Raw genomic sequence first — 26803 nt, 5'->3', positions numbered from 1 at the left:
CCACTTTTTCAGAGTTCTCCTTCACCTGTGTCACTGTACTACTTTTGAGTCCTCCCAGGGGGCAAATTATCCATGCAGCTTAAGCGCTAAGTGGAAAAGAGCATCTCTTACTAGCACTCTTGGAGATTGTTTTAGAGTTAAGTAAATTTTGTCTTACAAGATTGGGCATGTTTTTGTTCAGAAGAATTGGAAAGTGTATTTTCCAGTGATACGAATAGTAGTATTAGCATTTGAAAATAACAAATTAAAAATATCGTGGTCTTAAGTATATTAAGTACATAAAATCCTGTAAACAATTTTGATGACACGTTATTTAAACTGTTAAATTGATTTTGAAGAATTTTTGTCTTTTGGGGAGATATTTGATATCATGGTAATGTGTTTTAAAAGACTTGTTTTCTTTCATAAATACTACAATATTTATGAATGAAATGACATAATTTCTGGTTTTTGCTTCAACGTAATATGGGAGGGCCATCTGTGTCAGGGCACAGAAAAAAACACGTGTCCAGCAGTTGATTATTGTTGAAGCTGGAGAAGGAGGCCTTACGGTCTCATAATACCCATCTGCCAACTTTTGCATATGTTTATGATTATCCCTAACAAAAGAATTTCAAACATTGGGTAAAATATTAAATGAATTAGTACCGTCAAATCCCAAGTTGCTGGAAAAGACTGTCAACACAAATTTAATTACTGTATCCTCATATTCCATTAAGGCAAGATTCATGACTTAAACTACTTTATATCTTTTATGTGTGATATTGTAGGAGCTCTATATGTTTTTTGGATGAATTAGTGATCTTTATTCTTGTTATTATAATAAGTTTGCAGTGAATCACTTCCAGCAAATATCACATATCCACATAAACTATACTTTATTTATTTATTTATTTATTTATTTATTTATTTAATTTTTTAAAAATATATTTTATTGATTTTTTACAGAGAGGAAGGGAGAGGGATAGAGAGTTAGAAACATCGATGAGAGAGAAACATCGATCAGCTGCCTCTTGCACACCCCCTACTGGGGATGTGCCCGCAACCAAGGTACATGCCCTTGACCGCAATCGAACCTGGGACCCTTGAGTCCGCAGGCTGACACTCTATCCACTGAGCCAAACCGGTTAGGGCGACATAAACTATATTTTATTTAAAAAACTCAGTAAGTAGCACCTACCAATCGGATTATTTCAAGCAAAAACCTAGAGTCATCCTTGATTTCTTCCTTTACTTCATTTCATGCTCCATATCTGGTTCATCACCAAACCCCATTTGGTTCACTTCCATACAGAACCCCTGCCTACCTCTGGCTACCTAGTTCCATCTTCTGTCATTTCCTGCCTGGAAAACGGCCACAGTTAGATGCCAGTGGTGGTGAGAACAGGTGCAATCCAGAGTCATACTATTCTCCTAGTTTCTGCTTTTGTTCTTCTACTGTTCATTCTACAGGAAGAGTATGACTGATTTTTTAATGTAACTTGGGGTATGTCACTCATCATAAAACCAGTCAATGATTCATATTGAACGTAGAATACAATTCACACTTCTTATCACAGCCAACAAGGCCTGTGTGTTCTGGCTGGTTTCGGAGGTGTTCCAGTCACCCAATTCTGTTCTCTGAACACAGGCACATTGGGCACCTTCTGCCCTGGGGCCATTATCCTTGTTTCCTTTGCCTGCAGTCCCTTCCCCCAAGTTCTCTGCATGACACGCCCTTTAGTTCTCAGTTTAAGTTGTCACCTCCTCAGATACCTTCTCTGGTGTCATAACTGATTACAGCCTGCCTGGTTTATTCACTTGTGTATCATAAATTGCCTCCAATAGAAGTCCTGTCTCTCTCTTCATCTCTCCAGAGTCCATCATACTGGCTAACCCATAAAAACCGCATTTCATTGAAATCTAAGGCATGATCAATTATAGGATACAGTATTATATTCTGAGCCACCAAGAAAATAAAAGCACTGCAAATTAAACTATGGCATAATGCCATAGTTTTAAAGACTGTTGATTGTAAGATAATCTTGACTTCTGAGATATTACAATGTTGAAAAAAATTCATGCTTGAATTGATGAAATACGTTATCTTGTTGAGTAAATGAATGTACTTTGCTTATTCATGATGACTTGTTTGCTAGTGATTTTTTTCAGGAAGTTATTCTGAGAAAAGATAGACTTGTAGAGGCCAAGAGATATAGGCCATGAATAGCATTTTATTATGAAAAGACGGATATTGTTTGTATGAAGAGGTATGAGTAATTCAAAGGATTGTATGAGTAATTGTTCCAAATTGCCAGTGACTAGCTTATCAGCAATGATTAAAATTTTGTAGGTGCTTTGTGGGCCAGTAAACTTGAATTTTCAACAAACACTTCAAGCGCCTCATGCCATTGTCCTGGAAGTAGATTTGGGCCCTACACTGTAAAAGAAAGGAAGACAAAAAAAAATATGGGGGCAGTTAGCAGTGGAAATCTGAGGAAATATGATCATAGTGCTTCTGTTTAATAAAATATGAGATCATTTGACTCAGTGTAGTGGGGTAGGGATTTTGGAGCTTTCAGAAAGAAGGTATGGAATAGGCAAAATGCAGACAGTGTGAACGCATAAGGAAATTATGTGTTCTATGGAGATGGAGTAGATTGGCAGACAGATTTGAGAAACACTTTAGAAGAAAAGGTATTTGGTTGGATGTTAGGTGGCAGGTATCCTAATGCGGTGTAGTAACAAACACTGCCACTGGAGGAGTAACCTGATAACCCACTCCCCGTAAGCTCCCTTACAGTCATGGTCCCTAAAGGATATTCCATTCCCGTAAGATCTGACTGTTCCTGGGTAGCTGTGGAATGGCTACTTCCATTGTTATCATTTCTATAGTTCGAACACATAAATTTATAGTTGAGGGAGGCCAGATTAAAACATGGACCTGGGACAAAAAGTATTCCGGCTGGTACCCCCTAACGTATGTTCCTTCCCAATAAATAAGAGTCACTGAGATGGCCCAAGTGGTGAGCCCCTTCTGTGTGGAATGGAAAGAAGTCATCTTTTACATGCTAAGACCACAGTCTTCCATTCTCACAGGAAAACGTCCAGACGTCCAGGATGGCTTCATGCTCTGCTGCTCTGCCCTTGTGCTCTGATCTGTCTGTACAGCCTCATCTTTCTGAACTACACATTGCATTTCAGTCTTCCTGCTCATCGTCCAGTGCCGCTGAGGCTGCCATCTTTAGCTTAGGGTGCATATTGGATCCACTGGGCGTGAGGACATATTGGATCCACTGGGCGTGTGGGAAAGATATGGGTGTCCCTCCTGCAGGGCGCTCTGTGCTCTACCTCCAGGCCTTTGCCCCTGCTTTGTCTTCTGTCGGTGGAATCATCTTGTATGTTATCTGACAAAGTCCTGCTAATCTTAAGATCTCACTTGAAACCTCACTTCTTCCAAGAAGCCTCTTCTGAAACTTCCGAGTGTGAGGTTACCAAGCCTCCCCCGTATCCTCCCTGACACTCTGTTAGCCATATTCACCACTTTGTGTCACACTGCCTCTTTACCGATAGACACGTGCAAAGCACCAGTGTCTAATCTAACCCAGTACCTGGCTCAGACATGGGCTGGACAAATGTCGACAGAATGTGAAAAGAGGAAACATTTATTAATTTTTAAAATGTCTTATCCATCTCATTAAGCCAGTTTCTTATAATAGCACACATAGTTTCTGTCTATTTAAAAATCTTCAGGGGACTTCTGTCTTGAGCTATAAATGAAAATGATTTGTGATAAAGCATAATGTGGGATATAATAACATTATCATAACTTTTAACGATGTAATAAAAGCTGATTGCAAGTATAGGCAGACTCATAAAAAATAGAAAAAACCATTTGGGACAAATATTTGAAAAACCTCTGTGGATCCTGCTTTGTACAATAGTAGCATAAAAGGAAGTAGTAATTTACACTTTCAGCAGGTAGTTTTTAAATTACACATATAGATATATATATTCATAATCTCTTTTTTGTCCTTTTAAAGTGGTTGCATGTGCCTGAAGTTTAGTGCTGACATGTTCTGGGGTAAGGTTGAAGTATCTGAAATACCTTGTCATTCCAGCTGTTCCCTTAGTGGCTTTCTCACCCTGGGGTTTCCAGAGAGTGGGATGATAATTTGCTACTTTGGTGAGTCTGTGGTTTAGGCCCATTGACATTCACAAATACTATAATAGGAGAGAATGCTTCAAGTCCAGTGGTTCTCAACCTTCCTAATACCGCGACCCTTTAATACAGTTCCTCATCTCGTGGTGACCCCCAACCATAAAATTATTTTCGTTGCTACTTCATAACTGTAATTTTGCTACTGTTATGGATCGTAGTGTAAATATCTGATATGCAGGACGTATTTTCATCGTTCGCGACCCACAGGTTGAGAGTTGCTGGACACACCACAAATCATTTTGGTACTGCTCAATATAGGTACCAGTGTGCTTAGCATTTACCATGTTAGGAACCATGAACAAATAACAGGTAATTCTTTTCTGTAATCATTAAAAAATACTATGTGAAGAAAAAGAAGAGAGATGCAATAACCGATGACTTTGTTTTCTCTCCCATCTTCTCTCCCATGCAGGTACAGCTTGGCCAAGTAGAAATCAAATGCCCTATCACAGAATGCTTTGAATTCCTGGAGGAAACAACGGTTGTCTATAACCTAACGCATGAAGACTCCATAAAATATAAATACTTCTTGGAACTTGGCCGTATTGATGCCAGCACCAAACCATGCCCTCAATGCAAGCACTTTACAACCTTCAAGAAAAAAGGACATATTCCCACCCCTTCCAGATCAGAAAGCAAATACAAAGTAAGCATGTTCACCAGAGTTGTGGGTTAGATGTCACATGATGGGAGCAGCCAAAGTAGGCCAACTTGTGGTGGGCATTAAGTGGGCTTCCTTCCCTAACCATACTCTAAGGTGAGTATCTATTGGCTCTGATTCTGAAAATGTGTGGTCTGGGGAGGCTGATAATCAGAGAGCACTCTTGAGGATGTAATGAAGGTTTTCCTTTGACTTTAACCATGTTTCACATTCATCTAGAAGCATAATTGAAAGGCTAATCTTTAAAGAAATTGTCCTTACTATTACTAAATATTAAATAAAGATTAAGACTTTTTAAATTTACTATAAGTTTGAGTTGTTCATAGACCCAATATGAATCCCGTCTGGCTCTGTAAGTAATAAGAGAAAATAGTATAAAATGCTGTTCAATCATTTATGCAGCAAATACAAAATGTCAGTATTCGCTAGGCAGTGTGTTAAGTTTGGGGGATACAGGGGCAAATGAGACATACACCTTGCTTCAAAAAATGCCTAATCATGATGAGAGACATGCGCTCTAAAATAACACTTCCATATGACCAAACAACAAAACCAGACAAACAGACGTGAAACCCGTGCACTTGTGCTTTGAGAACATGATGGGGGGCTATGGGTTAGGACGTTAGGAGAGGCTTATTGAGAAGACACTCTCCAGGCAGATAAACAGATAAAAACAGTGGAGAGCATTTCAGAGCAAGAGATGAGTCAGTGTTCAGGCCCAGAGGCTGAGGCGTGTGGAAAACAAGAGCTGGTGGAGCTTGTGGAGAGAGTGTGGGAGGCAGCTGGTCAGGCGTTTTAAGAACAGATCCTGTTGAGTCTTTTGCGCTGTGCTTAGGAGTGTGACGTTAATTCTGTAGGCCTTACAGGAAGATCATTCTGGCAGTGTTAATAGAGGCTGTCACAGGAGGGCAGACTGAAGGCAGAGAAGCCTAAGGCAGCCACTCTGGGAGCGAGTCAGTAGTTCACAGCCTTGACTGCACGTTGGAATCACCTGGAGCGCTTTTAGACACCAGGGCCCCAGGCCCACCCCAGAACAGCTGTCTGGCAAATTTTTGGGCCTCACTAGGTAATACTAAGATGCAGCAGCACTGGGAACTTTGCAGTAAAGGAAGCGGAAAAGTGATGAGGCTGCGGCAGTAGTTTTCATCCTTGTCATTACAGCAGAATGGCAGGATGAAGTGGTCTCAAAGGCTGTTTGAAGTCATCTCCATTGAAGGTAAGTTTTCACCCATGTTCCGTGGCTTGGAAGAAATAGATGCTGCATTATTCATTCTGTAGCTCTGAGGGGACCATGGCTTAGCTAGTAGTTTCCTCCATACCATTGTAGTGATGAGCTAGACTAGGTTAGTGAAAGCCTCTTAAAGGCCCACTGGTTTTTGAATCTGCTAGACCCTCATAGTTAATTTTTTTATTTTCTAACTAGAGGCCTGTTGCACGAAATTCATGCAAGGGACTTGGGGGTCCCCTCCCCGTACCCCCCTGACTGCCGCAGTGGCTGTCTCTGCCTCGGCCCCCACCGCCGCGGCTTTGTCCGGAAGGACGTCTGGTCTAATTAGCATATTATGCTTTTATTATAGATCAGTGATGGCGAACCTATGACATATGTGTCAGAGGTGACACACCTCATTTTTTTGGTTGATTTTTCTTTGTTAAATGGCATTTAAATATATAAAATAAATATCAAAAATATAAGTCTTTGTTTTACTATGGTTGCAAATATCAAAAAATTTCTGTACGGGACACGGCACCAGAGTTAAGTTAGGGTTTTTCAAAATGCTGACGCACCGAGCTCAAAAGGTTTGCCATCACTGTTACAGATTTTGTGCATGTTTGTCTCTTTAAGGCATAACTGTAAGGAAGAAAAAAACTTTCATTTTTTTCCTTCTCTTAAAAAGTGATTTTGAATGCTGACTTAGCAATAGAATACTTTTATTTCATTGTATATATTCCTAGGTTATTTTTATTCCAATTCTATGTTATTCCAATTTCTGATGCTGTCAGAAATTACTTGTTTTAGAAGGACTTATTATTTCATAATGTAGGATATTTAATTTTTTCTAAATTACATTTAGAATTATATATTATACAAATTATATAACATACATTTATATAATTTATATATTTATAATTTATATATTTATAATTTATATATTTACAAATATATATATAAACTCAGACTATACTATTTTAGAATTTGTATCAATTAAGATATCTATACGCTAGAGGCCCGGTGCACAACATTTTTGCACTCGGGGGTTGCGGGGGGGTGGGGTTCCTCAGCCCCAACTGCACCCTTTCACAGTCTGGGAGCTCTCGGGGGATATCCGACTGATGGCTTAGGCCCGCTCACTGCAGGCCAGCAGTCAGACATCCTTAGCGCTGCTGCAGAGGCAGGAGAGGCTCCCATCACTGCCACTGAGCCTGCCAGCCATCAGCCCAGCTTCTGGCTGAGCAGTGCTCCCCCTGTGGGAGTGTACTGACCGTCAGGGGGCAGCTCCTGCATTGAGCATCTACCCCCTGGTGATCAGTACACCTCATAGCCACCAGTCATTCCACTGTTCAGCCTATTTGCATATTACCCTTTTATAGGATAATTGAATCAAAGTGGAAACAATTTAAAAATATATTGCTTTATGGAATGGGTAAAAGGCGATATAATTTAAGATGCAATTATAGCAACAGTGAACTGTTACAGGTTTCATTTCATCCCAAATCACCAAATTATCTTATAATGAGCATAATTTATCACAATGCACAGTATTTCATATAGAAAATATTAAAATTATAGGACCCTATCCTATCTAATAAAAGAGAAACATAGTAATTAGCCATACGTCCACTACCCTTCCCACTGGCTAATCAAGGCGATATGCAAATTAACTGCCAGCCAAGATGGCGGCCGGCAGCCAGGCAGCTTGAAGCGAACATGAGGCTTGCTTGCTTCAGTGACGGAGGACTCCAACGTTCCCTGCCTGCCGCTGCCGGCCTCTGAGCTTGCAGTTTGAAACATTGTTACAAATATAGAAGCTAAACAAAACCCCAGAAACCTGCTTTCAGCCATCCGGGATCTCAGAGCTGGGGTTGAAACAGTGTTTCGATTATAGAACCCAAACAGACCAGATACCTGCTTTCAGCAGCAGAGGCCTAAGAGCTGGAACCAAGCCTCAGAGCTAAAGCTGGCCCAGAATAAAAAAAAAAGAAAAAAGAAAAAAAAAGGAGCGGTTGGGAGCTTCAGTCACCCACCAGCCTGAAAACAGCCCTCAGCCCCTCACCCAGACTGGCCAGGCACCCCAGTGGGGACCCCCACGCTGAAGGGTGTGTGACCAGCTGCAAACAGCCATCATCCCCTCACCCAGGCTGTCCAGGCACCCCAGTGGGGACCCCCACCCTGATCCAGGACACCCTTCAGGGCAAACCAGCCGGTCCCCATCTGTGCACCAGGCCTCTATCCTATATAGTAAAAGGGTAATATGCCTCCCAGCACTGGAATCAGCGGAGCCGCGAGGCCTCCCGGCACCGGGATCAGCGTGACAGGGCAGCGCCCAAACCCCCCGATCGCCCTGTGGCTCTGTGTGTGACAGGGGGCGGGGCCACAACCTCCCTATCCGCCCTGCTCTGTTCATGACAGGGGAAGGCGCCCCAACCCCCTGATCAGCCCTGCTCTATGCCTGATAGGGGGGAGCTCCCCAACCCCCTGATCGCCCTGCGGCTCTGTGTGTGACAGGGTGCGGCGCCCCAACCCCCTGATCGGCCCTGCTCTGTGACAGGGTGCAGCGCCCCAATCCCCCCCCCCCCCACGGACCCTGCTCTGTGTGTGACAGTGGCGGCGCCCCAACCCCCTGATTGGCCCTGCTCTGTGGGTGATAGAGGGCAGCGCCCAACCGCCCCCCACGGGCCCTGCTCTGTGTGTGACAGGGTAGAGCCATAACTTCCCCATCCGCCCTGCCCTGAGTGTGACAGGGTGCGGTGCCCCAACCCCCTGATCTGCCCTGCTCTGTGTGTGACAGGGGGCGGTGCCCCAACTCTCCTATCGGCCCTACTCTGTGAGTGACGGGGGGAACTCCTCAACCCCCTGATGGGCCCTGCTCTGTGCGTGACAGGGGGGAGCTCCCCAACCCCCGATTGACCCTGCTCTGTGAGTGACAGGGGGCAGCGCCCCAACCCCCTGATTGGCCCTGCTCTGTGCGTGACAGGGGGTGACGCCGCAACCTCCCCATCGACCCTGCCTTGAGTGTGACTGGGGGTGGTGCCCCAACCCACCAATTGGCCCTACCCTGAGTGTGACTGAGCGTGGCATCGCAATCTCCCGATCTGCCCTGCTCTGAGCCGGATCAGGGGCTGCACCTAGGGATTGGGCCTCTCTTCTGCCACCCGGGAGCAGGCCTAAGCCAGCAGGTCGTTATCTCCCGAGGGGTCCCAGACTGCGAGAGGGCACAGGCTGGGCTGAGGGATGCCCTCCCCCCCCCCCCCCGAGTGCACAAATTTTTGTGCACCGGGCCTCTAGTATTTGTATAATTCTGAATGAACCAAGGGCACTCTGATAATATTTCCCAATACCAGGCTTCCTCCAATGTCTTGTCAGTGCAGTGGTTATAGGTAAGAAGAGAAGCAGGGGGCAAATGGATCAAAGTCTCAGATCTAATAAACTTGGTTTTCTACTTGTGGTGGGCAAAGAAGGAAATTTATGGAGAGGGGAATTCAATACAAAATAAATGTTACTGCCCAGCTAGTGTGGCTTAGTGGTTGAGTGTGGACCTATTGGTTCGATTCCCAGTCAGGGCACATACCTGGGTTGTGGGCTCAATCCCCAATGTGAGGAATACAGGATGCACCAATCAAAGACTCTTTCTCATCATTGATGTTTCTATCTCTCTCTCCCTCTCCCTTCCTCTCTGAAATCAATAAAAATATATATTAAAAAATTATACACACAAATAAATGTTACTGATTATGCAGCAGTTAAAATCCACAGAAATGGGTGAGGGATGAAAATCTCAATATAAAATTAAACTATTAAGCAACTTTCAAGAAAAATAAAGCTACAGAGGACTGGAGGATCCTTATGGCTGTTACTCTTTTTTACTTTTATAGAAGATCTATAACAGAAAATGTAAATAATCCCTCTGTCATATATTGTACAAAATTCTAGGACTCATTCAAACAATTCCTGAAGCAATGATTTGACTGTTTAGTGTAATATTAATGTAGCATTTTTCATCATTAAACCATTGAACTCCAAGGTCTCACATTACTATTAACTGCCTGATTTACATGTTTATACCTCTCTGGATGTTATGAGTAGGGACATGGATACTCCAGCAAACCAACTCAGACTAGAATGTTCCTTCTTTGTGGTGAACCAAGGAATAATTTTTAGGTTTGCTGAATTTTTTAAAATTGCATTTCCCAAAAAATAGAACCCACTTCCAAGTTTATCATAACTTTAAGAGCAGTGAATTCAAGTATTTGAATGCAATAAATTGAGTCATAAGACAACAAATAAATTAAAACAGGTTGCTACGACTGTGTGACATATCTGAGCAATTTAAAATCTCTATTGTTGTTTACAGCCTACAGCAGGTTTTGTATATATTGATAAAACCTTTGTAATGTATATTTCAATATTATTCTTTCTGTGTCATTGAGTTACAATATCTCAATCCAAAATGTCACTCTTTGAGTATTTATTATGGCGTTGGCTGTCAATTCAAAAGCATTTAGCACAGAAGGTTGAAAGTTGCTTGAAACTACCACAGTTATTTTATAGCAAGAAATACCTTTGATTATATCTCACATGAAATTTGAGATCTCAAGTATCATATTTAGGGATTTCATTTGAATAGTTTGGGGGTGGGGGTGTTTATAAGTACCACTTGTTAATTCTTTTGTACCCAGAAGATGAAAAAGGTGTAAACAAAATACTAGTATATCAACAAGCAGTAACAAGAACTCTCTCATGCGCCAGGTTAGGCTTCCAGGCCTTCACACAGCATCTCCCTTCTGGCAAAAGTTTGAATAAATAGAGGTTTTCATTATATTCTGAACTCTGTCAAACTCATACTATATCAAATATAACAAATGCATTCCTGAATTGAGAGATTTACATTGAGGCAGCCTTTTTCATTCATAGTATTTGTCTTCGTGTCCCTTCCACTCTTGTCATGAGACCAAAAAGTTTTACCATTCCATTTCTGCAAATTTAATTTAATGTTTTCCAATTAGAAACCTAATTTCTAACCTAAACAGTTCCTGTAATTTATTACCTCAACTCCAACTGGGTATCAATACAGGGAACAAGTTAGTGATGGGGAAATAAAAAGGTTGAGGTTGCAGCTTTCCTGGCACTCACGCGATGCCTGGAGACAGACACGTCACCAGCACCAGAAGTCATTCCCCATAGCAATTATCATCTGGGGTTTTGTGGTGTATTTGTGTGGTTATTTACTTAAAGTCTCTTTCCCACTGGTCTCCAGGAGGCCAGGTCCAGGCTTGCTTACTGCTGATAACCTGTATCACGCACTGTGTCAGGTAGAGTATGCTCTCAAAATATATTTGTCAAAGGAACTAATAAATGGGCCAATGTATAAATAATAATGTGTGTTATAATGAATGTGGGTGGGAAATACTGAGGGCATAGGAAAAGAAAGGGTAGGAGAGATTGGAAAGGCTTCATTAAAGAATAGACACATTAAACTAAGCCTTGAAATTTTGAATGTGTCAAGCGGGAAAAGGTCGGAAGAGCACTAACTTCAAACTAGATTTAAACTCTCACTCTGGCCCTGGCTGGTTTGGCCCAGTGGATAGAGAGTCAGCCTGTGGATTGAAGGGTCCCAGGTTCGATTCTGGTCAAGGCCACATATCTGGGTTATGGGCACGATCCCCAGTAGGGGATGTGCAGGAGGCAGCTCATCAGTGATTCTCTCATTGTTGATGTTTCTCTCTCTCTCCCTCTCCCTTCCTCTCTGAAACCAATAAAAATAAAAAATAAACTCACCCTGCCGCATACCATCTCTATAACCTTGAGTACAGTCTGTACATCTTTTAGTGGTAGTTGGGGTGGTAATAGTACCTGTTATAAGGGTAAGGATTTAGTAAGGATTAAATGACGTCACACATAGAAAGTGCTTAGCACCATTTCTGACATATCCTAAGTGCTCTCAACACTCGCTAGAGATTATTATGCTTGTTCTAATTTTTTGGCAAGGACAGCAGAATGAGCAACCCTGGGTTATTGGGAAGGGGATAGAAGAGTCAAAAAGAATCGAGGTGGAATAAAAGATTGGGTAACTGATGGATGGTGGGAGTAAAGGAGGGATGTAACTGACTCTATCTTGAGGAAAACGAGTGGTTTTAGTGGGTGGAAAACGAATTCAGTTTAAAATGTGTTGATAATATTAAGTTTGAAGACCCTTTGGGGCATTAAAGAGATTTCCAGGAAACATGGATCTTATGCTCAGTAGTGATCTAATGAAAGCATTCATATTTGGGAGGAGGGATGGTCACTGAATTCACAGAAATGGAAAAAGTATGTTTGGGGACTTAGTGTAAGTTGTAGTTTTTCATGGAAGAGAAAAGATGGAAATCATTGAAAATGATTAAATGTTATTTTACTGAGGTAGGAGCAATTCTAGGTTTCCTTTTTATTTCCAAGTGTAGATGAAGAAATAATCCCGGTTTTCACATTGATTTGGAGTTCATTGAAGGGCAGACATACCGTAAATCAGCACAGGGAACGTGTTAGAGGTAATTCTCTTAATGGTTTCCTTGAAGCGAAACTAATAGTAATCCCCACTCTTCTTCCCACAAAGATAAAGCAAAACCTCAATAACTCACAAAATGTTATTTGAACTCACCATAAGGGAAAAGAAAAAAAAACAGTAAAACTTGGGAAAACTTGCCCTGTGTTCCTACATTGTGTTTAGCATTTCTTTTTCTCGTAATTATAAACTTTCTGGTAGAAATCACATTTTATAAAACCTCACAAATACATTATTTCCTCAAGTGGTATAAGAGCTTTTCTAAGGTCTTTAAGACTATAATCAAATGAATGGGCTTGTTATTCCTAATTGGTGTAATTTAAATAATGCTTAAGTGAATGGCTGGAATTTGGGTAATCGTCTTCCTGTGTGTATTGTTGAACCATCTCTGACCTGTCCTGTACTCTAGAAAGTGCCTCTCTGGACTGCTTCTCTAGGCTCCTTACCATCTTGATTTCTATTTGAGTTGGGCTGAGGGTTGTCATTGGCAAAAGATAGGATGGAAAGAGAATAGTGGATGCATCACTTCCTCACTCCCTTCCTGAGTCAGGGCACAGCTCTCGCATTAGCTGTATCCCTACATGACGGTAGCTTCCCCGTAGGTGTTCTCTCACCCATGTTTCTTATTCTCACTGGGCTCCAGAAACTTCTTTACTCCCTTGGTTCTTTATCCCTAGGAATGGCAGTTGCTGTCCACGATTTCTGCTTCTGGGGGACCTGTCAGTCCTTTGTTTTGTTTTTTCAAATCCCAGCTGCACCTCTTTATAGTTGAATTTCTGATAAATAACTTACATGTATAATTAGGTAGATGAAAGAATGAATAGTGCTTAAGCTTCTTTCTTGTGGAGATGACTTGAGATTATTTTTCTACATGTAAATGTTTAAAGCTTTTCCATGACAGTGTAGTTAGCATGCTGCTTTGCTCTTTGGCTTTTCTCCGACACCAGCACTTTAGTAAGTTGACAGTGTTTATGAATTGAGCGTTAGATTGTGCATCAGCCCTGCAAGATCAGTTTAATTTGTGACACGCACTGTTTTCTCCTGGAATTAATGCATCATTGATGTCAGGGTCTGATAGAGAACAAGTGTTTTTTAAGTGATTGTTGCTAGCATAGATTTGTAAGGAGAGAAGGATGACGTTGTCTGGCCCAGTTTAAAGAAGTAAGCTTAAATGAATGGGTGTGTTATATATTTTACCCTTGAAAAAATGTATATCACACAGCTATGATGCAGTACTACTAAATTTCATTAGGATACACTACACCCTCTAGTTACTAATGACATGCTTCGTTAAAGTTGTTCTCTGTTGCTTTCTTGATGCATAAATTAGCCGTCATATTTTATAGAGTCTTTACTTGTGCTTGAACTTCTAACAACAAAAACGAAATGTTGGTGGGAGGGGGGGGGTGAAGCCAAGTGTTGGGATTCATTTGCTATTTTTGCCCACCTCTGACAAAAACTACAATAAGTCTAAGAACCAAGGCTTACAACTATCATGCACTGACCTGCAGTGGGACTGAGAACTGTTTGTTTGTTTGTTTGTTTGTTTTTTTCACTTTATCGCATCATCCCTTGGATCTTCAGCACAAGAGACAAGTGAAGAACCCTTTCTCTCTGGGGGCCTGCTGGGGAGTGGGTAGAAAAGCAAGCCAAGCCTGGTGCTTGTTATCAAGTGGTCTAGAAGGTGTCAGGACTTCTTAAGTTGTTACTGAGCTTTTTAGAACTCGACACTTGCCTATGATTTACACATTGATCAATTTTTTTAGGTAGACCCTAGTCTGACAGCCCTAAGTTTTACATGTTTCATATCAGGAGTTTTTTGGACCACAGTGTATCTTGAGAGAGACATCAAAAGCATAGGTGCATTAACGTGAGACTCATTGGACCCGGTTTTTGGACACTTCAGCAAGGCTCAGGGTCCAGCCAGCTGAGGTGACATCTCTATTTGGGCTACACTAGAGCACTTGCTCTTTCCCCAATGCACCGTGTGCTCTCAGGCCTCAGTGGGGGCTCAGGCTGGGCCCTCTTCCTGAAGTGTTACCCCTTTGTTACTTGTTCCGGTGACATTCCACTCATATTTCAAGGCCTTACTAACCCTCCGTTCTTCCCTGGAGCGTCTGTCCCATGGCACCCACTTGTCTAAGCGTCTCCTCTAGCAGTTCTTACATGGCTACATACTTCTCTGGGCTTATATCTGTCTGCTTTCAGTACATTCCTTGAGGACAAGTATTTTTGTTCTTTTTTATGTGCCTGAAATCAGCACACTCAGTACCTGCTGCTTGAAGGTGCTCAATAAATATTTGCTGAATGAGCAAATGAATTGATGAATATGTTTCCTTATTGAGTACTTGTCTTCACCTGAAGTTCTAATGAAGCAAATTCTTCTTGGGAAACTGAGTTAGCGTGTATTTGTAATGCTACTTTTACACGTGGGTATTGTCTAATATTCTGACGTTGATAAGCAGTGATTTTGTGATTTATTTAAAACTAGTGGCGTGGTGCACAAAACTCATGCACATTAAAGGGGAATTAATTAGAGGAACTATTTTAATATTGCTATTTGTCCTTTCTCTATAATAGAAGTGTCAGAGATGAAAGAAAATTAGTAAAATGTATATGAAAATCTCCCCCCTTCAGAGTCTGGGGCATGCCGCAGGACCTGGAGTCAAGTTCCCGCCCACCACTCTCGCATGCGCTTCGAAAATGCAGGAGACCCAGACCTGGCCGGCCCCACCCCATCGAGCCCCTCTGGGTCGGGGAGTGCAGCCTCAGGTCCCCGTCAAGCCCCGCCAGGCGGGGGGCACGGCCTGAGGTCCCCTGTCAAGTCCCGCGGGGTGGGGGGCTTGGCCTGAGGTCCCTCGCCCCGGCTAGGTGCCATGTAGCTTCAGGTCCCTGCTGTCCGGTTGTGATGTTATGGTGTCCGGGCTATTTTGCATATTCCTCTACTATATAGACAGATAATTATGTATGTAGGAATATATAGAATTTAGGCAAAGAAAAACGTAATCTGGGGAGCTCTTCGGTTTCGAATTCTGTTTTAACTTTGTGCGTTATTTATTTGGCATGATGAACTGTCAAGAGAAAATAACCATTTGCTTAGGAAAAGTGGATTGGTTTAACTTGTCTTCTGAGTGTTATTGTGACCTCAGATTTCTGGAAAAACTAAGGGAATTCAAGAGTTAAAAATGTAATAGGAAGTTATTTCACCTTTCATGGATTCCGGGACACGTTCATTAAGATTCCTAACTCTGATAATTTTCTTCTTGAAACACTTGCTGCCCTGCCTCTGGTAGAAGGGTTTGCACATTAATCATGATGCTCAGCAAAATGTCATGTGGGTAAAATATTTAGTAAACCTCATCTGCTGACCTAAGAGGTAGTGATAACATCTCAGTCACTGGTCATAAATCAGATGTGTTGGTTTTTCTTTGGATTCATTGAATGTTAGCCACTATACAGTACTTGCTATGGGCAAAGTCATTCACTTTTTACATGATTTGCTGAGTACCTTCCATGTGCCCGGAGCTCTGTGCTGTTTCACTTGGGACAGACAGGATGAATGAGATGCAGCCTTCGCCCTCGCGAGCTTGGAGGCCGCTCGGGAGATGGGACGTGCACTAGCACATGTGCTGTAAGGCAGACACTGAATCTGTTGGGCGGTGGGGGGTGGGGGGCAGAGAAATCGTCTTGAAACAAATAGCATCTGATCTGGATAAGATTTCAGTAGACAGATTGTGTTAATGGGACTTTCTCCGCTTACACAGCACGGAGATGTGCTCTCTCACTTACTGAGGGTCACTGCAAGGCTCCACAGGAAGTAGGAAGGGCAGGAGAGCAGTCTCCGCCACCACACAGACAGGCCCCGTGGAGAATCAGACACTGCCCTTTCTTGTCCCCTCGTCCCATGATCTGCACTATGGCCACTAAGCTCGCTTCCATCTTTGCCTCCACAGCAAAGGCAGAGGGTATGTGTATCGCCATTTCACTCCTCAAACTGAGGAACAAAATAGGTATAGAGATACAGAAGTATGGAACAGACTGACAAATCTCAGAGGGAAAGGGCTGGAGGAAGAGATTAACCAAAGAATTTACATGCATAACATATGGACACAGACAATAGTGTGGTGAAGGCGGCAGTGGGGAAGGGGATGGGACATCTGTAATACTTGCAATGATAAAAATAAATTTTAAAAAATAGAGTCTGGCTTGGCTAGTCTCTATTCATCAGTAAGCTGCCTGCTGCACAAAGTGCATACCAGCTACCTCGAAGGCTGCTTGCCAGCCCCTGGATACATGTTTTTGGCTTAGGGTCGCATTCCTTCTGTAAATCCATTGTGTCCGGGGAGATGGGGTCACCATGGTACGGAGCAGTGCTTCTGAAATGTCAGCGTGTCTCTGAATCATCTGGGGACCTTGTGAAATTGCAGCTCGGATTCAGTAGGTCTCGGTGTGACATGAATTCTTTGTTTCCAACCAGCTCCCGGGTGCTACTCCTCCGACCACACTGAGAGTAGCGAGGTTAGAGCACGGTGACCCCCGTGTGACTGTAGTTACTCGGAGGACAGGCTCTGTGGGAGGTCTGTGCTTGTGAGGTGGCACTGCATGTGGAGGAATAGGCATCGATAAATGAATGGAGGAAGATGCAGCGTTGATGTCTGTGTGTGTTAGGTAAGGCTGGTTTTGAATAGGGGAAAGGTCAGAATGAATAAGGCATCTTCAGACCAAAAAGTCAGTCATCAGAGCATTCGGGTGCAGTCTGAAGAACAAGGCTGTTGGGGTTGGCTGTTCGTCCTTTTATCGTTTAATCCAAAGCAAAGCGATAGTTATTTTAATGTTTTCAGTGAGAGACGGGATTCATCTTTACTTGAGAGCTTGATGCAAAACTCCTTTCACAATTTGCCGCCCAGTCTGTGTGGATAGTGAGGCTTGGCCGCGGGATCTGCAGGAGGACTTGGTTGTTCAGGATGAGAAATGGATAGGAGTCCCTCGTAGGGACACCAACTGGCAGATGCCTTATTATTCTGGTGCCTCAGGACAATCACACATTTCTCATGGTCTTCCCTAGAGAGCCATAGAAGTGATTGCTCAGCACTTGGCCCCCAAAATCCTCGAACCTAACATTCATAGAATTAATCCCAGTTTCAAAGCATCATTACATTCCTCCTTCTGTTCATTCCATAAATATAATCTAAGACTGACTGATTAAAACCCAGAGAGTTATTTTATGTGATGGTGCTAGAGCCCAGTTATTGAGAATTATGAATAATGTCTATGAGAAAGGAGCTGAATTAATCCTTCTGACAGAATGGCAGCTATGTGAGGAAAAGCAGCATCTTCTGACAGCTTCCTCATTTCATTCATTACATTTGAAAATTACATTCATTTAGGCCCCATGTAATATTTAGGTCTTTTCTTCACAGTTCAGTGACATAGGGGAATGATCACTTTATATTCTTTTATTATCTGGCACTCACATGCTTTAACTTTGTCTTCTTACTTTAAATATGACATATTTTCACTTTAATGATCAGTAAAAGGCAAAAATGGTTATTTTAAGTGATTGACTAATAAAGTCCTTTTTTAAAAAAAGTCAAGGATTATCTTAATTTATGTGATTAAAATCTTGAAAAAGATTTTTAAAGTTCACCTTATGTTGGTAATCATGTAAAATTCTGACTTATTGAATAGTTCAGTTACATGACCTTCTTTGCCTTCTATAATTTGGTTTTCAATCGTCAAACAAAGGATGCTGTTTAGTATGAGAAAGACTTTTGGCGCAGTGAGAAGAATGCTGGCCTTGGAGCCAGGCAGACTTCTTGTTTCAATTTCTTTTTGACACATACTTGTGATGTTACTCTGGGCAAGTTATTTAATCTCTGTGAGCCTTAGTTTCCTCTGTAAACTTGTGGTGTTCATACCTCCTTTGCAGAATTATTTTGTTGATGAAACTAAGTAATGCATGTGATGCAGCAGTATAAACATTACCATGTGACACAATTTCAATAAATAAACACAAAGATTTAAAAATGTAGACAAAATATTATTTTGTTTTGATATAAATTAAAAGCAAAAGTACTTTTGTTACTTTATATTTGCATGGGAATAGCATTGTCTATTCTTGACATAAGTGAAAACAGCAGTGCTTTGAGTTATGATTATAATTGCCACTCAATTAATGTATATATTGGAATCACTGTTGTTTAAAAAAAAGTAGTTTTCCAAAAAGTAAGTAGTGACTTTCTATTGTTTACCAAAAGAAATTCTGATTTTCAAAATGCAGTTAGTAAATTCACTCATGTGAAGTAATTAGTATGCAGAAATTCAGAGAAATCGTCAGTAATCAGTATTGTTCAGAGTCAGGTATTTTGTTAATTCACTGTAATGTAACACGTCGGAAAGTCAACAACTGCCCATGTTGTTATTTTTCTGGTTTTGTTTTTTAAATTAAGTTTTTTTATTGAACAGGTACTTCTTTCTTTCTGTGTGTTAATCCTCACCCAAGTATATTTTTCTATTGATTTTTAGAGAGTGGAAGGAAGGGGGAGAGACAGAGAGAGAGAAACATCGATATGAGAGAGACACATCTATTGGTTGCCTCCCACATGCTCCTTGACCAGAACCAGGGATTGAGACTGCAACCTAGTTATGTGCCCTTGCTTAGAATCAAACCCGGGACCCTTCAGTCTGAAGGCCGACACTATCCACTGAGCAACACCGGCTAGGGCATGCCCATGTCTTCGGAGAATGAGGACCAGAAATAATTGTGTGTAAGAATTAGGTACTCCACTGTCTTTCAAAATAAAGGAAGTCAGGTAAAGTCTTCCATGCCACATGGAGGACAAATGTTTTCAATGAACAGACACACACACTCTCACATACACTGCCACACAGTGAAAAATACAATGACATCTTTCTGATGATTTCCTAGCTAACAGGCCACAGAACCACCAAGACTCATATATTTCTAATAGGATCCTTTGTATTACTTTTATAATTAGCCTCCCTTAGATTGATAGCAAAAAAAGGAGCTATCCATTATTTCAGGTGGTGCTTCATTGCAAGTGCTGGTATATCAAATGCAGTATCTTTGCCAGTGTTTTTTCATTTGATGAAACATCTGGGGCATTTTGATTTTTATAAAAGTGAATGAAGCCATTGATAAAAAGAGCAATGGAAATGCTTGGAAACGTGGTTCAAGAGAAAGTGAATTTAAAGGCTGCCTCCTGAGTGTGTGGATGTGGATCAGGTTGTATTCTGTTTCAATCTGGGAGATTTTCTTAAGACCAAATTGATTTCCAGAATGTCCCAAGTGTTTGATTCTAGTGTAGCCTGCAAACAGCCGAATCATCCATGCCAAAGCACTGCTTTCCTCCTTTAATAACAGAACAGTCATATTGTGTTGCAGTTTACGGCTTGGAGAGGGGGGGATACTTTAAATCTGGATAAATGATAACCGTTTAGCTTATTTCTCCAAGCATCACCATTCTTATCCTTTGGACTCGTTCAGCATTTCTCTACTCGTGCTTAACCCTACGTTTCTTTACACAGATCCAGTGCCCCACTTGCCAATTCGTCTGGTGTTTTAAGTGCCACTCTCCTTGGCATGAAGGTGTTAATTGCAAGGAGTACAAAAAAGGAGACAAACTGTTGCGTCACTGGGCCAGCGAGATTGAGCACGGCCAGCGGAACGCCCAGAAGTGTCCAAAGTGCAAGGTGAGCTCCCCTTTAGGTGGAAAGAACCGACACATGTGCACCTGCATGTCATTGAGTAATATTATTACAACACTGGAGTGAATTGTAGGTATGACTTTATTATTGCAGGTGAGGAGAAGTATATGTGCTATTTCATTTTAGAAGAGTAATTATATCACATAACTAAATTGCAAATTTTGTATATGAACAATGTAAATGCTTTTTGCATTACATTTCAAAATTTAGAGTGGTTATCTATACTAATAAAAGGGTAATATGCTAATTAGACCAGGCATCTTCCAGACAACCTTCCGGACAAAACCATGGTGGTGGGGGCCAAGGCAGAGGCGGTTAGGGGTGATCAGGTGGGCAGGGGAGAGCAGTTAAGAGCAATCAGGCTGGCAGGGGAGGACAGTTAGGGGCGATCAGGCCCGCAGGCAGAGAGGGTTAGGGGTGATCAGGCAGGCAGGCAAGCGGTTAGGAGCCTGCGGTCCCAGATTGCAAGAGGGATGTCCACCGAGGGGGTCCCAGATTGGAGAGGTTACAGGCTGGGCTGAGGAACCACCTCCCACCCCTGTGCATGAATTTTGTGCACCAGGCCTCTAGTATATAAATAATTGTCTTTAAACTTCAAAATGCTTTTTTTCCACTTACAAATGGAGATGTGTGTACAGGGTAAAGCTAGTATGAAAATGGTACCCACGTATTGTTTCCAGTTTGCTACATGTATTATAATAACTTCTCCACTATGCAGGCTCTGAATCCTGCGGCCCTCTGCTTGTCTTTCCCTCTGCCACTGCTCGTCACTTGAGGGTTACAGTAAACTGATCATTTGCCTCTTGTAAATCTAAGCGCTAAAATCAGGACTTAGGAATTGTATGAATTCCATTTTTCCTCTTTCTCTTGATAATCATGCAAGTAAGCAGGCGTGAGCAGGTATCTGAGCTTTGACCTTGATGTTGAAAGAGTGTCCAAAGAGAAAGCAGCAAGTCAGTTTAGCCAGGAAACTTTGGATTTGATGCTGGCAGAATAGGAATTGTTGAAATTTGAGGTTGTTTTTTAAAGTTCACATTAGAAAATTATATGTGTGTATATGTATATGTGTAGTCTGCCATATGGGGTTTCCACTTTTTGCCAAATTTATTTTTTAAAATCATGTCTAGATTGGGCTTTATTTCCTTTTAAGAACAATTCTGCCATTTCTCTCCTGGAAACTTAGCAACAGATAAATAAAATTTGAAGTTTCAGACAAATTTTTAAATTAATCATTGTGAATTCAACTTGAAGCAATAGAAGTATCTGAGGCTGGTTAATGAGCATGAATCACTATGCCAAATGCACCTACTAGTTTATACATATAGTAAATAAAAATATTGCCTGGAATAGCATGTCACGTTCTTAGTTAATTGGAGGAAATTTTAGAAATAGTTTAGATGACCTGGCTCTCTTAAAAGTGAGGTGTGAAGATGTTTGTGCTAAAACTTTCTTTGTTTCCCCTATAGATGGCAATTTCATCTGCAGTTAACCTTTTGATTTTAGGGCTTCTTCCGATCCAGCTGCTCAGTACATTTTATTCTTCATCCATTGATGGGGCCTTTCCCCCTCTGTTGTCTTTTCTGTTTATTGAAAGCTACTGCTCAGTTTCAGACTAAATGAAGGCCAGTGGGAATTTAGGTGTGCTGTTAAGTCATTCTACTTAACTTTTTGTACATAAGTATACCTTATATCTCTCTGGAAAGCTATGAAAACGATTACCTGTTAGCCTGGCTGTAAGACTGTATGCGGAATGAGCAGCCCTGCAGCATTATGCATTGGGAAATCCTGAATGAGTTGAGGTCATACATAGAAGCATGCCTTTGTTACTGTAATCCCTCATCGAACACTAAAAGGACTCTGATGTATAGAAAGAAAAGGCAGCCGACTGTAATGACTTTACTGAGTGCGCTGAAAACTTCCCGCAGTTTTAACAAATATGCACAGTTAAGGGAAAGCATGCGTGCTGGTTCCCTGGTGAGGCAGTGGCTAAAAGGCAGTGGCTCCGAAGGGAATTACCTTTGAAATAGCTGAAAGGAGAGGAGCCAAGGAAGGTGGAATCAGTTGAAGTGACCACCTTGTAGCAGAGAATCTACTGTCTGGTGAGATTCAAGTTCCACAACATTTATGTCAGTTTAAGTCATCTCTTATTGCCTGTTTTGAATACAAATGGTTTCAGTTTTCTTTTAAACATGTGACTTTGGAAACAGTATCAGGACTCACATGTTTTTTGTATTGTGGTAAAAAAACAAACATAAAATTTAGCATCGTAACCATTTTTATGTGCAAATGGTGGTGTTTTTTTAAATTTATGTTTTGTTTGAAAGCTTGAAATACTTAAACTATTCTGAAGTATACACTCATTACGATTCTTTAAACTGAAGTAATCTATTTTATTGGTTTTGTTTTCAGAAAGTGGTAACCACATATAATTTTATTGTTCAACACGTATGTTTTAAAGTCTGTTTCTTTAAAGCAAATTTTTAAATAAATATTTATTTTAATTAATTATAAATGTGTAGCAAAACCCCAGCTAGATATTCCTAAAGGCCTGAAAATTTTAGATTTTAGAACAGTGGTTCTCAACCTTGGCTGCACATTAGAATCACTTGGGAATCTTTTTAAAATCCTGATTTCTGGGCCTCATCCTCTGGAAATTCTGTTTCTTTGTTACTAATGTTGTGGCCTCACCCCATAACAAAGAAACAGAATTTCCGGAGGATGAGGCCCAGAAATCAGGATTTTAAAAAGATTCCCAAGTGAGTCTAATGTGCAGCCAAGGTTGAGAACCACTGTTTTAGAAGAAGAATTAAAAATCTCAGTATTACTGTATAATATAATACTAAACTTTATTAAAGATTACAGTTTTGAAGCCTTTGAGAATGTAGGGGAGAACTTTGTAAGAATGGTTAATAATCCAGTCTTCTGGTTGTTCCTCAAATGGTTTAATATTAGTTAATTTGTGTTACTTGTCTTAACCAGATTTGGACTCTTATCCATATCATGTTTTTCCTTTATGAAGTTTTAAATTGTTTAAACCCCATTTTTCCCAATGCCAGATTTCTGCCCTCTTGAGTATATTTTTCTTAACAAATGTACTTCCAAAAGAGTAGTCATATCTTCTGGCCCTTTAACTCATACTTTGACGTAAGCCAGTGTAAAGTAAACAGGAAATTAAGAAACAATTATATAAAGAAGGGAGTATATAAAGGAAGCATTGTCTCTTCAAAAATGTATTTCTCAAGTAAATATTGCAACATATTACCATTATTAAATGTAGGTGGTGAATCCCTGTATGTCTATGACATTGTTATCTCTAATTTTTAAAATGTTTGAAATAGTTCACAATTAGAATTAAATAAAATGTAACAGTGGAACAGAAAGCGACAACATTCTGGAGCTGTTTAAACATCTCTACTTGTCTACACAACCTCTAAGGATTTGGCTGTCACATTTTTTTTCCTTCCTCAGGTAAAAATTAAATGTTGCTCAGAATATGGGCTTACTAAAGCAAAGTTGGTTTAATATTTTTCAAAATGGTTAGCTTTCTTTTTATTTAGAAAATTAAAGGGCAATCTCTCAAACATTCCTTTCCCAACCAGGTATTTTTATACAAAGGTAAGAGGAATATTTATACAAACATTTATGTATTGTGGTACAAATATAGCCACAGAACTAGATTGCATGCAGCTGACCACCTTAATTTTCCTCTTATCTAAATCTCACATCTCAATTTAGGACATATTCTAAAACAGTGAATAGAGATCATTAATTAGAAAATTATACATTTTGGTAGGTTAATATATAAGTAATGTGATTTATGAATTAATGAGTAATTAAGTCATTTATTTTATTCCAGTGTCAACATACATATTCCCTATTTCTAGGTGACAAAATAGTCACTTTTCTAAATTATTTTTTTAATTCTTTATTGTTAAAAGTTTTACATATGTCTCCTTTTTCTCCTATTGACCTCACCCTGCATGCTTCTGCCCCCCCAGCACATGCCCCCACCCCCTACTGTCTGTGTCCATTGGTCAATTGGTCATACTCATGTGACTTTTTTTTTAAAATAAATGCCAAGATATGAATAGGGAGTGCTGAATTCTGATATGCCATCTTTATTTTATTCATGAAAATGCCTTTGTACAGTGCTCTGTTTCTTTTTGTTCTTACCACAGTAACAATAATTATCTATAATAATAAAAGGGTAATATTCTAATTAGACTAGGCATCCTTCTGGACATCCTTCCTTCCGGACAAAGCTGCAGTGGGCGGGGGCTGAGGCAGAGGCCCCCAGCCACAGTGGGTGGGGGGCCCGGGCCAAGGCTCTTGAACAAATTTGGTGCATCGGGCCTCTAGTCCTATATAATAAAAGAGAAACATGCAAATTAGCCATCACTCCGCTACGCTCAAGCTACGCCCACAGGCCACACCCACAAGCCATGCCCACCAGCCAATCAGAGTGACTATGCAAATTAACCAGCAAAGATGGCGGTTAATTTGCATACGCAGGTGTCAGGCGCCCCAGGAGACAACAGCAGCCGTGGCTGCGTACTCCCAAGACCTTTGTAGGTCCAGGAGGTGAGGCCATAGACACGCCCGCGGGCTCCCAGGACCTTCCACATCCGCGGGCTCCTGGGACCTTCACAGGCCTGGGAGGCGAGGCTGTAGACACACCTGCAGGCTCCCAGGACCTTCGCCAGTCCAGGAGGCGAGGCCACCCGCGCCTAACCACGCCCGTGGGCTCCTGGGACCTTGCCGGCGAAGAGTGGGAGGTTTGGAGGAATTGGCAGAGCAGGAGACCGCTGGACTGCGATAGAGAGGGCAGCATGGAGTGCACAACTCCCTCTGTCACCCCAGCTTCCTCATCACAGCTGTGGAAACTGACAGCAAGGAGGAGGAATTCCCACCCCCACAGAATCAGCCAGAATCAGCCTTTGGTCAGACATCTCTCAGTCGCCCGATAGCCAGGACTCTCATTCACCTGCATCTCAGACCGTGACAGTAGAGAGGTGCGACTATGTCTAAAGAACAACTGTTGATACAACATAGCTCTGCAGTCGAAAGATGCTGGTGTTATTGACAGAAAATGTCTGCAGAGCAGTGTGCGTCTGATCTTGAAAGAAGGCGGCTCCTGCGACAGGATGTATCTGAATACCAGCTACTGGAAAAACATCGCTCTGATGCTGAAAAACACCAGCATTATCGACAGAAAATGTCTAAAGACCAATGTGCCTTTGAAGTTGAAAGAAGGCGGTGGCGACGACAGAATATATCTAGAGAACAGTCATCAACAAGTACTACCAATACTGGTAGGAACTGCCTTCTCAGCATAAATGGAGTACATGAGGATGCAATTCTCGAGCATAGTTGTGGTGGAATGACTGTTCGATGTGAATTTTGCCTATCACTAAATTTCTCTAATGAAAAACCATCCGATGGGAAATTTACTCGATGTTGTAGCAAAGGGAAAGTCTGCCCAAATGATATACATATTCCAGATTACCCAGCATATTTAAAAAGATTAATGACAAGTGAAGATTCTGACAGTAAAAATTTCATGGAAAATATTCGTTTCATAAATAGTTCTTTTGCTTCCATGGGTGCAAATATTGCATTGCCATCAAGATATGGGCCATACTGTTTTAGAATACACAGACAAGTTTATCACTGTACTGGAACTTTACATCCTTTGGATGGTGTTTCTCGGAAGTTTGCTCAACTCTGTATTTTGGATACAGCTGAAGCTACAAGTAAAAGATTAGCAATGCCAGAAAACCAAGGCTGCTCAGAAAGACTCATGATCAACATCAACAACCTCATGCATGAAATAAGTGAATTAACAAAATCGTACAAGATGCTACATGAGGTAGAAGCCCAATCTGAAGCAGCAACAAAAGGTATTACTCCCACAGAAGTAACAATGGCACTTAAATACGATCGTAACAGTGACCCAGGTAGATATAATTCTCCCTGTCTAACCGAAGTTACTATCATATTCAGAAACGAAGGTGGAGAACCTCCTTTTGAAAGGGACTTGCTCATTCATTGTAAACCAGATCCCAATAATCCAAATGCCACTAAAATGAAACAAATCAATATCCTGTTTCCTACATTAGATGCAATGACATATCCTATTCTTTTCCCACATGGTGAAAAAGGCTGGGGAACAGATACTGCATTAAGACTCAGAGACAACAGTTTAATTGACAATAATACTAGACAAAATGTAAGGACACGAGTCACACAAATGCAGTATTACGGATTTCATCTCTCTGTGCAGGACACATTCAATCTTATTTTAAATGCAGGAAAATTAACTCAACAGTTTATCGTGGATTCATATTCAAAAATGGAGGCCAATCGGATAAATTTCATCAAAGCAAACCAATCTAAATTGAGAGTTAAAAAATATAGTGGTTTGATGGATTATCTCAAATCTAGATCTGAAAATGA

The 26803-nt window shown here is 41.2% G+C and overlaps 1 protein-coding gene across 1 annotated transcript in view; it reads left to right on the top strand.

The window, feature by feature from the left end:
- The window catches only part of RNF217 (ring finger protein 217), a gene marked incomplete at its 5' end in the record, with an annotated part of 111354 nt that overhangs the window by 68496 nt on the left and 16055 nt on the right, over window positions 1–26803 (top strand). Inside the window, 2 exons of the mRNA XM_081094299.1 lie at window positions 4614–4847; window positions 20168–20332. Coding sequence (XP_080950425.1) covers window positions 4614–4847; window positions 20168–20332 — 399 coding nt within the window. The remainder of the gene's footprint in view (window positions 1–4613; window positions 4848–20167; window positions 20333–26803) is intronic.

This window comes from Myotis nattereri (genome assembly GCF_964212035.1).
Source record: "Myotis nattereri genome assembly, chromosome: 6".
In the NCBI taxonomy this organism is placed as follows: Eukaryota; Metazoa; Chordata; class Mammalia; order Chiroptera; family Vespertilionidae; genus Myotis; species Myotis nattereri.
The sequence above is the reverse complement of the archived record's forward strand: the minus strand, read 5'-3'. Positions and strand labels throughout refer to the sequence as shown.